This window comes from Salminus brasiliensis, chromosome 14 (assembly GCF_030463535.1).
Source record: "Salminus brasiliensis chromosome 14, fSalBra1.hap2, whole genome shotgun sequence".
Classification (NCBI taxonomy): Eukaryota; Metazoa; Chordata; class Actinopteri; order Characiformes; family Bryconidae; genus Salminus; species Salminus brasiliensis.
Genome location: NC_132891.1, coordinates 495,793 through 510,425, shown reverse-complemented (window position 1 = coordinate 510,425; position 14,633 = coordinate 495,793). Strand labels below are relative to the sequence as shown.

The 14,633-nt window shown below is 43.4% G+C and overlaps 1 protein-coding gene across 2 annotated transcripts; it reads left to right on the top strand.

Annotated features, from left to right (window-relative positions):
- Positions 1–2,281: 2,281 nt before the first annotated feature.
- LOC140577049 (alpha-1,3-mannosyl-glycoprotein 4-beta-N-acetylglucosaminyltransferase C) lies at positions 2,282–9,184 on the top strand. Of its 2 annotated transcripts, none has more exons than XM_072696826.1 (4): positions 2,282–2,333; positions 6,089–6,232; positions 6,902–7,043; positions 7,518–9,184. In XM_072696826.1, exons 2-4 carry the CDS (start codon positions 6,131–6,133, stop codon positions 8,672–8,674), a joined length of 1,401 nt encoding a protein of 466 aa, XP_072552927.1. In that variant the 5' UTR covers positions 2,282–2,333; positions 6,089–6,130; the 3' UTR covers positions 8,675–9,184. The 2 variants fall into 2 exon arrangements, with proteins under 2 accessions (XP_072552927.1, XP_072552928.1); XM_072696827.1 differs by lacking the exon at positions 2,282–2,333 and adding an exon at positions 2,453–2,494.
- Positions 9,185–14,633: the final 5,449 nt, after the last annotated feature.

The following is a 14,633-nucleotide window of genomic DNA, read 5'->3' as shown; positions in this document are numbered from 1 at the left end:
ACCAGTAAACACACATTCAACCAGTACAGTTACACCAGTACACACACACACTCAACCAGTACAGCTACACCAGTAAACACACAATAATAAGGGTTAACTGGTCCTGTGCTCTGAGCTCAAACTCACTCAGGAAAAAACACAGCGCATCCAACAAGACTCAAAGCCCCGCCCCTCTTTTTTACATTGTTATATACTGTGATGTTTAACGAACATTACCTCCACACATCGTTCTCTCAGACGTCTCCTAGCAACCTCCATTTTACCTTAGGTTCTTAGTATTTCTTTAACTAATTTAAATATGTATGCATATTTCATTTGAAACATTTTTCATTTAAAATACATTCTGGAGGTAGTCTGGCTATTCTGAGGGGTTCCTCTGGACTCCACAGGAAGACTGGACAGGAAGACTGGAGGACGGCCTGACTGCAGTGTTCAGAAGGCCGAGTCCCTGCTTTCAGGATACGCTTGTTTTTTCGTTGATCTGAGTGTAACCCGACGCTGCGGCTGTGAGGTGCTGAAAGGACCAGTAATGCAGTATTAATGACCTGATTCACAAAACAGCCTTAATGATCTGCGGCACCAACTGCTCATATCCACTCCACCTCAGAAACCAGGGAGCTGGTGAGCTTTACTGGCTTGCAGGACTAGAGCGTCCACTGCGTCCATCGCGTCCACAAGACCCCTGAAGATGCTGTGGTACCTGACACCAACACTAAGGTTAGCAGCAGATCCTGTAAGTCCTGTAAGTTGTGAGGTGGGCGGGGCCTGGCCGAGCATCAATAAATGTCGCCGGTTCACTGGTTGTCCTTTCTTGGAGCACTTTTGGTAGGTACTGACCACTGCATACCGGGAACACCCCACAAGACCTGCTTGCTGATGTTCTGGAGATGTTCTGACCCAGTCATTATCTAGAACATCACAGTCTGGTTCCGGTCAAAGTGTCTCAGATTCTTACACTTGTCCATTTCTCCTGCTTCAGCACCTTCATCACCTTTATCATCTTCATCACCTTCAAGAACTGACTGTTCCCTCACTGACTAACAGATCCACCCCTCGACAGACCGGAGACACTGGTACTAATGTTTCGCCTGATCAGCATATATACAATACAATGGAAGATCCATAGTAATTAGGTTAAATCCTCCCAGTCATCTGTGTGTGTGTGTGTGTGGGTGTGTGTGTGTGTGTGTGTGTGTGTGTGTGTGTGTGTAATTATTCTGTTTTAGTGATCTAATGTGAGCAGAGGTTTACTGTAGGAGACTGTGTGTTCTTGTCTGTGATTGGTCAGGTGCAAAAAAGCAATATCTGAACCATCATCAGTGGCATCCTGCTTGGTCTGCTGGTTTCAAGTAGGCAGAGCTGGTGGAGGAGAGGGTGGAGACAGAGATCTCAGACTTCATAAGATGTAGAACAGCCTAATGTTTCTCCGTCCAGGCCTGAAGCAGAGCCTCGGCTGTGAGACCTAGTAACAGCACCAGGCCGGGGGTTGGAGGGATGTCATTGTTCTAGGTGTTATCTGAGTAGCGCTCTCAGAGAGAACTTCACCACACCAGCTACACCAGGATGTGGTCTGACTGGTTTCGATGAACACCAGCGGCGGATGATGCAGCTTCATACACAACACAGCATGTACTGGAGCCCAAACTGATCCGTGTGGTAAGACCTTGCGATGTGTGTGTGTGTGTGTGAGTGTGTGTGTGTGTGTGTGTGAGTGTGTGTGTGTGTGTGTGTGTGTGTGTGTGTGTGTTCACTGGGTTAAAGGCGGAAGCTAAATTCCATCTGTGTTCGACGCGACTGGAGAATCTGCTTGTCAGTTTGAAAGTTGGGTTCCTGTTTCATTGTTGGTTTATATGTGACTGGTTTCATGTTTTTATTTGTAGCTTTTATCTCTGCATTGAAATAATATCACTCTCAGCACACGAAGGTTGATTGCTCTAGAGACCACCTTCAGCCCTGCTGGTTACTGTTAGAGACCACCTTCAGCCCTGCTGACTGCTATTAGAGACCACCTTCAGCCCTGCTGACTGCTGTTATTGATTAATTGTCTAATTAATTCCCTCACTGATAAATAATTTCAATAATTTATATTTTTTCAATTTATGATTTATCAAAAGAAACCAAACCAAAAGAACTGTGTGTGTGTGTGTGGCTAGTGTGATCTTTTGGTGTCAATGATCTGAGGAAATGCTTTGTGTGTGTAAGTGTCACACACGTCATAGAGCAGGCGGGGCTTTACTTAGGAACCACTTACATACACACACATAAACACACACACATACACACACACACCTGCAGCAGAATGGACAAGTAGCAGTGGTGGAGCGGGAGAACAGGTGAGAGAGAGTGATAGACGGAGGTGGGGGTGGGGTAGTGCTGGTGTAAACACTGCTGGAATCAGATCCAGGTGAGCAGGAAATTCACGCCCTCGGTTCTCTTCACCTCAGTTCAGACAGGTGCTGTCCGATCTTCCGCAGTCTCAGAACCTTCTCATCAGGTCTCTGCAGTTTCATTTACATTTACATTTACATTTATGGCATTTAGCAGACGCTCTTATCCAGAGCGACTTACAAGGTTGCTCCTATTACAGAATTGGGCCAATGTAGTGTTGGGAGTCCCATAGGCCCATAGACTCGTATTAGTGTAGCGCAGCATAGTCACCCAGACCGGGAATCGAACCCCAGTCTCCCACAAGGTGTGGTAGCTCAGTGGCATGTAGTGGTGTTATCTGTTGCGCCACACCAACCTCGTCCTGAGTTTCAGTCAGGATTTGTCTCCTTTCTTTTACATGTGTGTTTTGGTTCTGTTACTCTGGGTGTTGGATTTGCTCTACTGCAGATCACTCCTCTCACTCTGGAGCTGGAGGTTTTATTTTACAGCAGAAAGTGAAGAACAGTTCAGCTCAGTTCTCCAGCTCCTGCTTTGAACTCTCCATTCCACCTTAAGTGGTGCAGCTGTTCCATTCAGGCGCTTGTGGTGTTACGAGTGTAACAGCTGCACGGAGACGTCACACGTGAAGCTGATTTCTAAACTGTTCTTTAAGGGCTTTTGGACTCATTTCATCATGGTTCTTTAAAGGATCTTTAGTAAAGCTGTATATGAAATAGGCTAACTGGTTCTGCCCCCAGCTTCCTCATAGGTCTGCAGCTGAGGTGACACAGAGAGTTTCTATAGTGTGAGAACATCCTGAAACAGAATGCCACAGTGTCTTTTAGCTTGAAGCAGATCTTCTTTGTTGTTTCTGGATGTTCTGAAATTCTTTTTTGTTCTGAATTTTTTTGATGATATATACAATCATTTCTGTGGGTTCTTTAAAAACCCATACAATAGAATTTCCATTACAGAAAAGAACTATTTAACTAGGTAATGTATGTTGTTGTGGTTCTATTTAGAACCATTACCTTTACTAAAGAACACTTGTTTTGTTGTTTCGATAATGATATCGTCTAACTCTCAGCTTAGAAACTACACAGAAGATGTGTTAAGCCTACCTTCCTATCAAGTTCTAAATTTAAATAGATAAAAAATGCACAACATAGAACAGCACAGAAGAAGCAAGCTGAAACGCAGTGCCCTGCCTTCACACGCATATAAACCTGAGTGACATCCCAATCTTAATCCATAGGGTTTCATATGCTATCTGGCCTCACTTTGCAGCTACAACAGCTTCAGCTCTTCTGGGAAGGCTTTCCACAAGGTTTAGGAGTTTAGTGTTTCTGGGAATTTTTGACCATTTTTCCAGAAGCGCATTTGTGAGGCCAGACACTGATGTCGGACGAGAAGGCCTGGCTCAAAGTCACCACTCTAATTCATCCCAAAGCTGTTCTGTCGGGTTGAGGTCAGGACAGTCAAGTTCTTCTACACCAAACTCACTTCTCTATGTCTTTATGGCCTTTGCTTTGTGCACTGGTGCGCAGTCATGTTGGAACAGGAAGGGGTTGTCCACAAACTGTTCCCGCAAAGTTGAGAGCATGAAATTGACCAAAATCTCTTGGTCAGTTGAAGCATTAAGAGTTCCTTTCACTGGAACTAAGGAGCCCAAACCCAACTCCTGAAAAACAACCCCACACCATGATCCCCCCTCCACCAAACTTTACGTTTGGCATAATGCAGTCAGACTAGTACTGTTCTCCTGCCAACCGCCAAACACAGACTCGTCCATCGGATTGCCAGACGGAGAAGCGTGATTGGTCACTCCATAGAAGTCAAGTCAGATTTATTTGTACAGCTTTTTATAACTGTTGTTGTCACAAAGCAGCTTTACATAAATAGTGATTAATAAAAGACAGAGACAGAAAGAAAGAAGAAAATAACTTGATGATGACATGATGGATCAAAGACCCCCAGTGAGCCCCAACGGCGACAGTGGCAAGGAGAACCTCCCTCAGAGCTGGAGGAAGAAACTTTGGGAGGAACCAAGACTCACAAGGGGACCCGACCCATCCTCCTCTGATCAGAACTATTTAAACATTAATGATAAAAGTTACCTAACCAGAAACAACAGATAGTTAATAATGGTTTTAACATGGTCACTAAACAGGTAGCAGTGGTAGGCGGGTGAGCCACTGGTCTGCTATGGGTGGTGGTGGGTGGGGGGCCTGCTGTTGGACCGGTAGGTGGCAGCTGGTTTAACGAAGGTAGAAGGGACCATAGCGGGCAGTCTTCCAGCAGGTCGGGCTGGGTGGCCTTTTACTCGGAGAAGGTAAAAAGAGAAAGTTAGTTCTGAGAGGATTTTATGGAGGGCGGAGAATGTTGGGCAGTATCAGAGTGTGTCTGACGACTCCGGCAGGTCTGACTATAACAGCCTAATTAAAAGGAGAGAACCAGAAGGTAACACGGACACGGGCGCACCCTGAGAACATCAGCATCTATCTGCTCCACCGTCAACACTAGATTTAAAGACTGAGACTGTGTCTGAGTCCCCAACATTATCTGGAAGGTTATCAGAGTTGGTGGCTTTTATAAGAAAAGGCTCCTCCCCCTGCTGAGGTTTTCTGAATTTTGGGAACGAGTAAGAGGCCAGCACCCTGAGTACCCCGCAGGTACTCAGGAGCGAGGCCATGTAGAGCACAAATCAAGGAAAAGGGTACTCTGTCTCCACCAGAGCAGCTATGATTTGGTTTCGGATGATAAGGGGCACAGTGTAAGACTTTGGCTGAGTGAGTGCACTTTGTAATACTTAGGCTTGGGCAGGAAAAGGTGGTATGCTCTTTAATTGCTTCGGACAGTGTGGTGGTGGTGGCCTCTTACTTTTCTCACTGGCCATAAGACCTTGCTTCTTTCTTCTTTTTTTTACGTATGCTAGAGCCTAACCCACAAGGTCTCCACTCCCTACTGGAGGAAAACAGTACAGCCCCTGAAACTGCACATGTAACCCTGTCTGGTTACAACAGTACAACAAAAGTTCATCCCTTTCCATATCCCAGTCTCGTAGCTTCAGTGCTAATTGGTAAGGTATAAGCAATCACTGTTTTTAAGCCTTGTAGCTCCAGTGTAGAACATCAGACACCAAGCAATTCTTGGTTGATTGGCTACATTCCAGATAAACCTAACCTCTGTTAGGCTTAACAGAGTCAGCTATCAGACCCTCATGGTGTTGGTTGTGATCAACAACCCTCACCATGCTAATTGGAGAAAAGTGGGTCCAACAGTGGAAGCTTAACAGAGTCAAGTATCAACCTCATATCCTTGTGATTAATAGCCTTGGGCCAACTAGTGGCAGCTTAAAGGAGTTGGAAATCGAACCCACAACCTTGTGATCACAACCTTGGGCCCAACAGTGGCAACACACCCATAACCTTGTGATCAATAATCCAGTGCCCTATTCACTACAGTCTAACTGAAGAAAATTGGGTCCAACAGTGACAGCTTAACAGAGTCAGATACTGAAGCCACAACTTTGCGATCATCTAATCACTGAGCCTTCACTATTATCACCATGCTAATTGGTGGATTGTGAGTTTATATTGCTAATCTGGTACTGTTACTTGTTAATCACTTTAAAGTTAATGAAGCTCGTTGGAGGGGGCATGGAACACATAACCAGCTAAAGAGGACATTGAGGATCTGATGCAGTGTGTTTTTGTTGCAGTGCTGATGTGAAGGTGGACACACGTGCAGAAGAGTTTTCAGGATGCGATGTTACTTTAAATGGGTGGTATGGACAGTGGTGGGTCTGGCAATCCTCACCACCATCTACATCTGCTGCAGGGGACCACAGTGGACAGAGCCCATGGTAACACACACATTCCTCCCTGAACTACAGCGTTTCCCCAGCACTGCACAATAAATGTATCTAAACTCACACTATTTGTCCATATGTTTGTGGACACCCCTTCTAACGAATGCATTCAGCTTCTTTAAGTTGCACCCATTGCGGACCCAGATGTGCAAATGAACACACAATGCTAAGGTGTATTACTCAGTAATTTTTGTACAAACCGGTAGGGCTAATCTTTGCTAACCGAGTTTTGTAATAACATTTTCAGCCCACCAGAGGGACATAGCTTTTATAAGGGGTTAAATCGGGGATCAAATGTGGGTTATTTTTACACCAATCTGCCATAACATTGTTGAAAATATTGAGCACGTCCCTCTTGTGCTGCCTCAAAAGATCTGACCATTTGAGGCATGGACTCTACAAGACCTCTGAAGGTGTCTAGTGGTATTTCGCACCATGAATAACATTAGCAGCAGATTCTTTAAGTCCTGTAAGTTGTGAGGTGGGCAGGACCTTTTTGACCATCCATAAGGCTTAGGTGCCTTAGATTCTTACGCTTGTCCATTTTTCCTGCTTCAGCACCTTCATTACCTTTAAGACCTGACTGTTCAGTTTCTGCCTAATAGATACACCCCTTGACAGAAGTACTGTCAATATAATTTTGTTATTATTTTCATGTTTCAGGAGACCCAGTGGACTCAATACAGGTACAGTGCTGTCTCTCAGAACTCCAGTGGAGAGTCATGCTCTCAGGATGGGGTGAAAAACCCGGTGTGTCTCAGTGCCTCCGTCCGCCTGCTGGCAGGAATTCTCCCGAACATGCAGAGTGAGTATTTCTGCTGTAAGATGATGGAGCAAACAGAGCAACTATAAACACTAAACTTAGTCTTTGTACATGAAGTCGTTTTGGCAAAAAACAATGTCCTCATGTGAGGCCTAAGGGTCAAGAGGGTAAAGTAAAGAACCCTTGAAGAACCCTTTATTAAGGTGTGGGCCTAACCTGGGAAACTAGCCCCTAGGGTCGAGATTGTTTACCCTAAAGCTATCTTTTAGTAGTATAAAATTTATAAATACACCATTAATGTAATTAGGCATGGCAAGTTTATGTGTATTGCATTTATGTGTAGTTCTGCCTTCGTTCATTGTCTACTTTAAAGCATCTTCTCTTTTATGTGGTCTGGATTAAAAGTTCAGAACCTGAACTTTCCACACAATTCCTTCACCTCTTTCAGTAAAACGACTGAAATACAGCGCAAGGTAGCTGTCGCTGCTGGTAACTGTCATTTTGCTTCTCTCCTAGAGTACCTAACAGTGGGTCTCTCATCTGTAAAGAGAAAGAAGGAGAGCTATCTTCTGACCACCCTTCATTCCATCTTCAACCAGTCCTCAAAAATGGAATTGTCCCAAATGGTAGTTGTTGTCCTCCTGGCAGACTTTGATGCCAGCTGGGTCCAGGACACTGTAACCAGCATTGAGAAGCAATTCTCCACCATGCTTAGCCAAGGACAGCTGCTGGTCATCCATGCTGACCAGGAACTCTACCCTCCTCTCAGTGGACTGAAAAGGAACTTTAACGATGCTCCAGACCGAGTGACTTTCCGGTCCAAACAGAACGTGGATTATGCCTTTCTGGTTGACTTTAGCGCTGGCCTTTCTCAGTACTACCTCATGCTGGAGGATGACGTGAGCTGCTCTAAGGGTTTTCTGACCTCCATCCATGGCCACATCCAGTCGAAAGGCTCTTCTCCATGGGTCACTCTTGAGTTCTCCAAGCTGGGCTACATCGGCAAACTCTATCACTCAGGAGATCTTCCACGGCTTGCACAATTCCTCTTCCTCTTCTACCAGGAGATGCCTTGCGACTTCCTTTTGTCCCACTTCCGTACGTTGCTCATGCAGGACAAGGTCATCCGATTCCGGCCTTCCCTCTTCCAGCACATGGGTTTGTACTCGTCCTTCCAAGGTACGCACAACAGGCTCAAGGATGAGGACTTCCAACAGGATCCCGCAGACAACCCACCGGCAGATGTTTACACAGACATTGAAGTTTTTGATAGACACAGTCCAGATAATGCTTACAGCCAAGGGATGAGTTGCTTCTGGGGAAAGTCACCAATCAACATAGGGAACTACTTTCTCATAGCCTTTCACAACCCGGTGGCCATCTCTCATATACTGATTCAGACAGGGTTAGATGGAAAGGACTTGCTGAAGTCTGCAGATGTGGAGGTCGGAGAGATGGTGCTGAGGACAGAACGTGGCATAGAGTGCACAGGAAGCCATAGCCTGGGTTCCCTGCAGGAGGGACAGTTTGAGCGACTCAATGTCCAACAGATGCTGAAAAAAGAAGTGTTATGCTTAATGATCAGAGTCACGGCCAAACAGTCCAACTGGGTCATCATTAGAAACATCCAGGTCTGGACTGCTAAGGACAAAAACAAGGACAAGACTGATTGATGGGATTGTGGTAGGCCAAAGTGGCAAATCCAGGTCCAGAAAGTAAAAATCCGCCCAGGTATTTGTTCCACCTGCAGGGACAACAATCTTCTCTAAAGTAAAAATCCTCTCTAGCTAAGATTCCTACTTTCTGGACCACCTCTGTAGGTAGAATTGGGTTGCCTTATAGGTCTGCAGACAACAGAGCATTTTCCAATAGTGACCACTATGAAGAAAGCAGATGAATATCACCAGGGAAAACTATGAATATGTGGTGTCTGTGATGGAAATGTTTAATATGAAAGATATACCAGTCATGTCATTCCTCAGGTAAATGCATTCAGACTAACTGTATTATTTGAGTAACCATAAGATCAAAGGGGTAATAAGTTAACAATAGGAAAGAAACAGACTTCATCTGGTGTTACACGGAAAATAATATTCAGTAACACATCAGGTTAGCAGCGGACACAGGAATATGACTGAAATACTGTGTTTTATTAATTAATTAATTATTAATTAATTATTAAGGAAAACTATGTTTTATTAATTAAAAATAACAGTGAGAAACTGGTGCGCTCTCATTACAAATTCCTAACAGACGCTTCCTCTGTAGATGAGCTAATGAGCTAACTCTGCTGACCAGTGTTAAATGCTAGTGTTAGTCTTCTACACAAAGTATTTCTGAACCCATCGAACATCAGATACGATAGTTAACATCTAACTGACTTCAGCTAGAGTAGGTATCATCTGGTTAACATTAGCTAGAGACATTAACATTTCAGCTAGATCATCAACAGTTCACATCTAGCAAACATCAAATGTATCTCAGCTGTGCACACATCCCCAGTCCTTAGGCACTCGTTCATTTCTAATATATTCGCTAGTTTAAATCCAGCTAGCTAAAAGAGGGTGACCATACATCCTCTTTTCAGGATCTAAAAATGCCTTTAGACCGGATTTCTAAACAGCTTTAAACACGCCTGTTTAAGCCCCGCCTTCTCACTGCCACCATTGCTCTACATGTACCTGCACCTACATCAGCCATTGGTCAAACTGCTTGTCCCCTCAACTGATTGACCACAGCCTAAAAATAGCTGAACGATAATTAACACCCAATTACAGAAAAAATGATCTGTGGTTTCATCTCGGTGGAACCAAGTGAACTAAATAAGGTCCAAAAACGCTGAGTTTTAAATCAGTATCTACTCTAAATACTGTAAATCTGAACTGTGGTAAGAGGTGGAGGAGTGGAGGAGGGTCTGGTGCGTTCACCGCGACGCAGCTTTAACAGACAGCTTTATCAGCAGTGTCTGAACCGGTTGTGCTGGTTGTTCTATCAGGGCAGTGTAAAGGTCAGCGAGGAAACAGAAGATTAGCTTACAGGGTGTTATGATCAGTGTCAGCACTGTAATCTTACCCAGAAAGTCCAGCGCTCAGCTATTCATACAGCATTCAGCTAATCATACAGCCAGCTAACCATACAGCCCTCAGCTAATCATACAGCCCTCAGCTAATCATACAGCATTCAGCTAACCATACAGCATTCAGCTAATCATACAGTCAGCTAACCATACACTCAGCTAATCATACAGCCCTCAGCTAATCATACAGTCAGCTAATCATACAGCCCTCAGCTAATCATACAGTCAGCTAACCATACAGCCCTCAGCTAACCATACAGCCCTCAGCTAATCATACAGCCCTCAGCTAATCATACAGCATTCAGCTAACCATACAGCATTCAGCTAATCATACAGTCAGCTAACCATACACTCAGCTAATCATACAGCCCTCAGCTAATCATACAGTCAGCTAATCATACAGCCCTCAGCTAATCATACAGTCAGCTAACCATACAGCCCTCAGCTAATCATACAGCCCTCAGCTAATCATACAGCATTCAGCTAACCATACAGCATTCAGCTAATCATACAGTCAGCTAATCATACAGTCAGCTAATCATACAGCCCTCAGCTAATCATACAGTCAGCTAATCATACAGCCCTCAGCTAATCATACAGTCAGCTAACCATACAGCCCTCCGCTAATCATACAGTCAACTAACCATACAGCCCTCAGCTAATCATACAGCCCTCAGCTAATCATACAGCATTCAGCTAACCATACAGCATTCAGCTAACCATACAGCATTCAGCTAATCATACAGTCAGCTAATCATACAGCCCTCAGCTAACTATACAGTCAGCTAATCATACAGTCAGCTAATCATAGTCAGCTAATCATACAACCCTCAGCTAATCATACAGTCAGCTAATCATACAGTCAGCTAATCATACAGTCAGCTAACCATACAGTCAGCTAATCATACAGTCAGATAATCATACAATCAGCTAACCATACAGTCAGCTAATTATACAGCCCTCAGCTAATCATACAGTCAGCTAATCATACAGTCAGCTAATCATACAGTCAGCTAACCATACACTCAGCTAATCATACAGTCAGCTAATCATACAGTCAGCTAACCATACAGTCAGCTAATTATACAGCCCTCAGCTAATCATACAGTCAGCTAATCATACAGTCAGCTAACCATACAGTCAGCTATTCATACAGTCAGCTAATTATACAGCCCTCAGCTAACCATACAGTCAGCTAATTATACAGCCCTCAGCTAATCATACAGTCAGCTAATCATACAGTCAGCTAACCATACAGTCAGCTATTCATACAGTCAGCTAATCATACAGTCAGCTAATTATACAGCCCTCAGCTAATCATACAGTCAGCTAATTATACAGCCCTCAGCTAATCATACAGTCAGCTAACCATACAGTCAGCTAATCATACAGTCAGCTAACCATACAGTCAGCTAATTATACAGCCCTCAGCTAATCATACAGTCAGCTAACCATACAGTCAGCTAATCATGCAGCCCTCAGCTAATCATACAGTCAGCTAATCATACAGTCCTCAGCTAATCATACAGTCAGCTAATCATACAGTCAGCTAATCATACAGCACTCAGCTAATCATACAGTCAGCTAACCATACAGTCAGCTAATCATACAGTCAGCTAACCATACAGTCAGCTAACCATACAGTCAGCTAATCATACAGCCCTCAGCTAATCATACAGTCCTCAGCTAATCATAGAGTCAGCTAACCATACAGTCAGCTAATCATACAGTCAGCTAACCATACAGTCAGCTAACCATACACTTAGCTAATCATACAGCACTCAGCTAATCATACAGTCAGCTAATCATACAGTCAGCTAACCATACAGTCAGCTAGTCATACAGTTAGCTAACCATACAGTCAGCTAATCATACAGTCAGCTATTCATACAGTCAGCTAATCATACAGTCAGCTAACCATACAGTCAGCTAACCATACAGTCAGCTAATCATACAGCCCTCAGCTAATCATACAGTCAGCTAATCATACAGCCCTCAGCTAATCATACAGTCAGCTAATCATACAGTCCTCAGCTAATCATACAGTCAGCTAATCATACAGTCAGCTAATCATACAGCACTCAGCTAATCATACAGTCAGCTAATCATACAGTCAGCTAACCATACAGTCAGCTAATCATACAGTCAGCTAACCATACAGTCAGCTAATCATACAGTCCTCAGCTAATCATACAGTCAGCTAATCATACAGCCCTCAGCTAATCATACAGTCAGCTAATCATACAGTCAGCTAACCATACAGTCAGCTATTCATACAGTCAGCTAATTATACAGCCCTCAGCTAACCATACAGTCAGCTAATTATACAGCCCTCAGCTAATCATACAGTCAGCTAATCATACAGTCAGCTAACCATACAGTCAGCTATTCATACAGTCAGCTAATCATACAGTCAGCTATTCATACAGTCAGCTAATCATACAGTCAGCTAACCATACAGTCAGCTAATCATACAGTCAGCTAACCATACAGTCAGCTAATTATACAGCCCTCAGCTAATCATACAGTCAGCTAACCATACAGTCAGCTAATCATACAGCCCTCAGCTAATCATACAGTCCTCAGCTAATCATAGAGTCAGCTAACCATACAGTCAGCTAATCATACAGTCAGCTAACCATACAGTCAGCTAACCATACACTTAGCTAATCATACAGCACTCAGCTAATCATACAGTCAGCTAATCATACAGTCAGCTAACCATACAGTCAGCTAGTCATACAGTTAGCTAACCATACAGTCAGCTAATCATACAGTCAGCTATTCATACAGTCAGCTAATCATACAGTCAGCTAACCATACAGTCAGCTAACCATACAGTCAGCTAATCATACAGCCCTCAGCTAATCATACAGTCAGCTAATCATACAGTCCTCAGCTAATCATACAGTCAGCTAATCATACAGTCAGCTAATCATACAGCACTCAGCTAATCATACAGTCAGCTAATCATACAGTCAGCTAACCATACAGTCAGCTAATCATACAGTCCTCAGCTAATCATACAGTCAGCTAATCATACAGCCCTCAGCTAATCATACAGTCAGCTAATCATACAGTCAGCTAACCATACAGTCAGCTAATCATACAGTCAGCTAATCATACAGTCCTCAGCTAACCATACAGTCAGCTAATCATACAGTCAGCTAACCATACAGTCAGCTAATCATACAGTCAGCTATTCATACAGTCAGCTAATCATACAGTCAGCTAATCATACAGCACTCAGCTAATCATACAGTCAGCTAATCATACAGCCCTCAGCTAATCATACAGTCAGCTAATCATACAGTCAGCTAACCATACAGTCAGCTAATCATACAGCCCTCAGCTAATCATACAGTCAGCTAACCATACAGTCAGCTAATCATACAGCCCTCAGCTAATCATACAGTCAGCTAATCATACAGTCAGCTAATCATACAGCCCTCAGCTAATCATACAGTCAGCTAATCATACAGTCAGCTAATCATACAGTCAGCTAACCATACAGTCAGCTAATCATACAGTCAGCTAATCATACAGCCCTCAGCTAATCATACAGTCAGCTAATCATACAGTCAGCTAACCATACAGTCAGCTAATCATACAGTCAGCTAATCATACAGTCCTCAGCTAACCATACAGTCAGCTAATCATACAGTCAGCTATTTATACAGTCAGCTAATCATACAGTCAGCTAATCATACAGTCAGCTATTTATACAGTCAGCTAATCATACAGTCAGCTATTTATACAGTCAGCTAATCATACAGTCAGCTAATCATACAGTCAGCTATTTATACAGTCAGCTAATCATACAGTCAGCTAATCATACAGTCAGCTAACCATACAGTCAGCTAATCATACAGTCAGCTAATCACACAGCACTCAGCTAACCATACAGTCAGCTAATCATACAGTCAGCTAATCATACAGCCCTCAGCTAATCATACAGTCAGCTAACCATACAGTCAGCTAATTATACAGTCAGCTAATCATACAGCATCTCAAGAATGTCAAAAATGTTCCACCAGGGGGCGCTGTTACACTTGAGCTCTGTGGAAGTCATTAAAAACAGAGAGAAACACACTGACTGACTGCAGCAGATGTTCTGATCCAGTCATTATCTAGAACATCACAGTCTGGTTCTTGTCAAAGTGTCTCAGATTTTTATGCTTGTCCATTTTTCCTGCTTCATCACCTTCATCACCTTCATCACCTTCCAGACCGGACTGTTCACTCACTGACTGATATGTAGATCGATAGATTCAATAGATTGTCTAAGTAAACTGTCTTTTTATGATTATATAGAATCTAGTACCATGATAGAATTGTATACATATTGAACCTGTTGTAAAGCAGTTGCTATGCTATACTGGTGGTTGCTATGGGGTTGCTATGCTGTTTAAAGTTATTCCAAGGAACTTCTCTGTGTATCTACAGCTCCTCTTCGTTGCTCAGGCTCTGTATAGAATCATTGCCTTTTCTAAAATCACCCTTTTTTAAGGCTGCTTAAAGGCTACAATTAGCTTCCCATGTGAACTTTGCCCTCA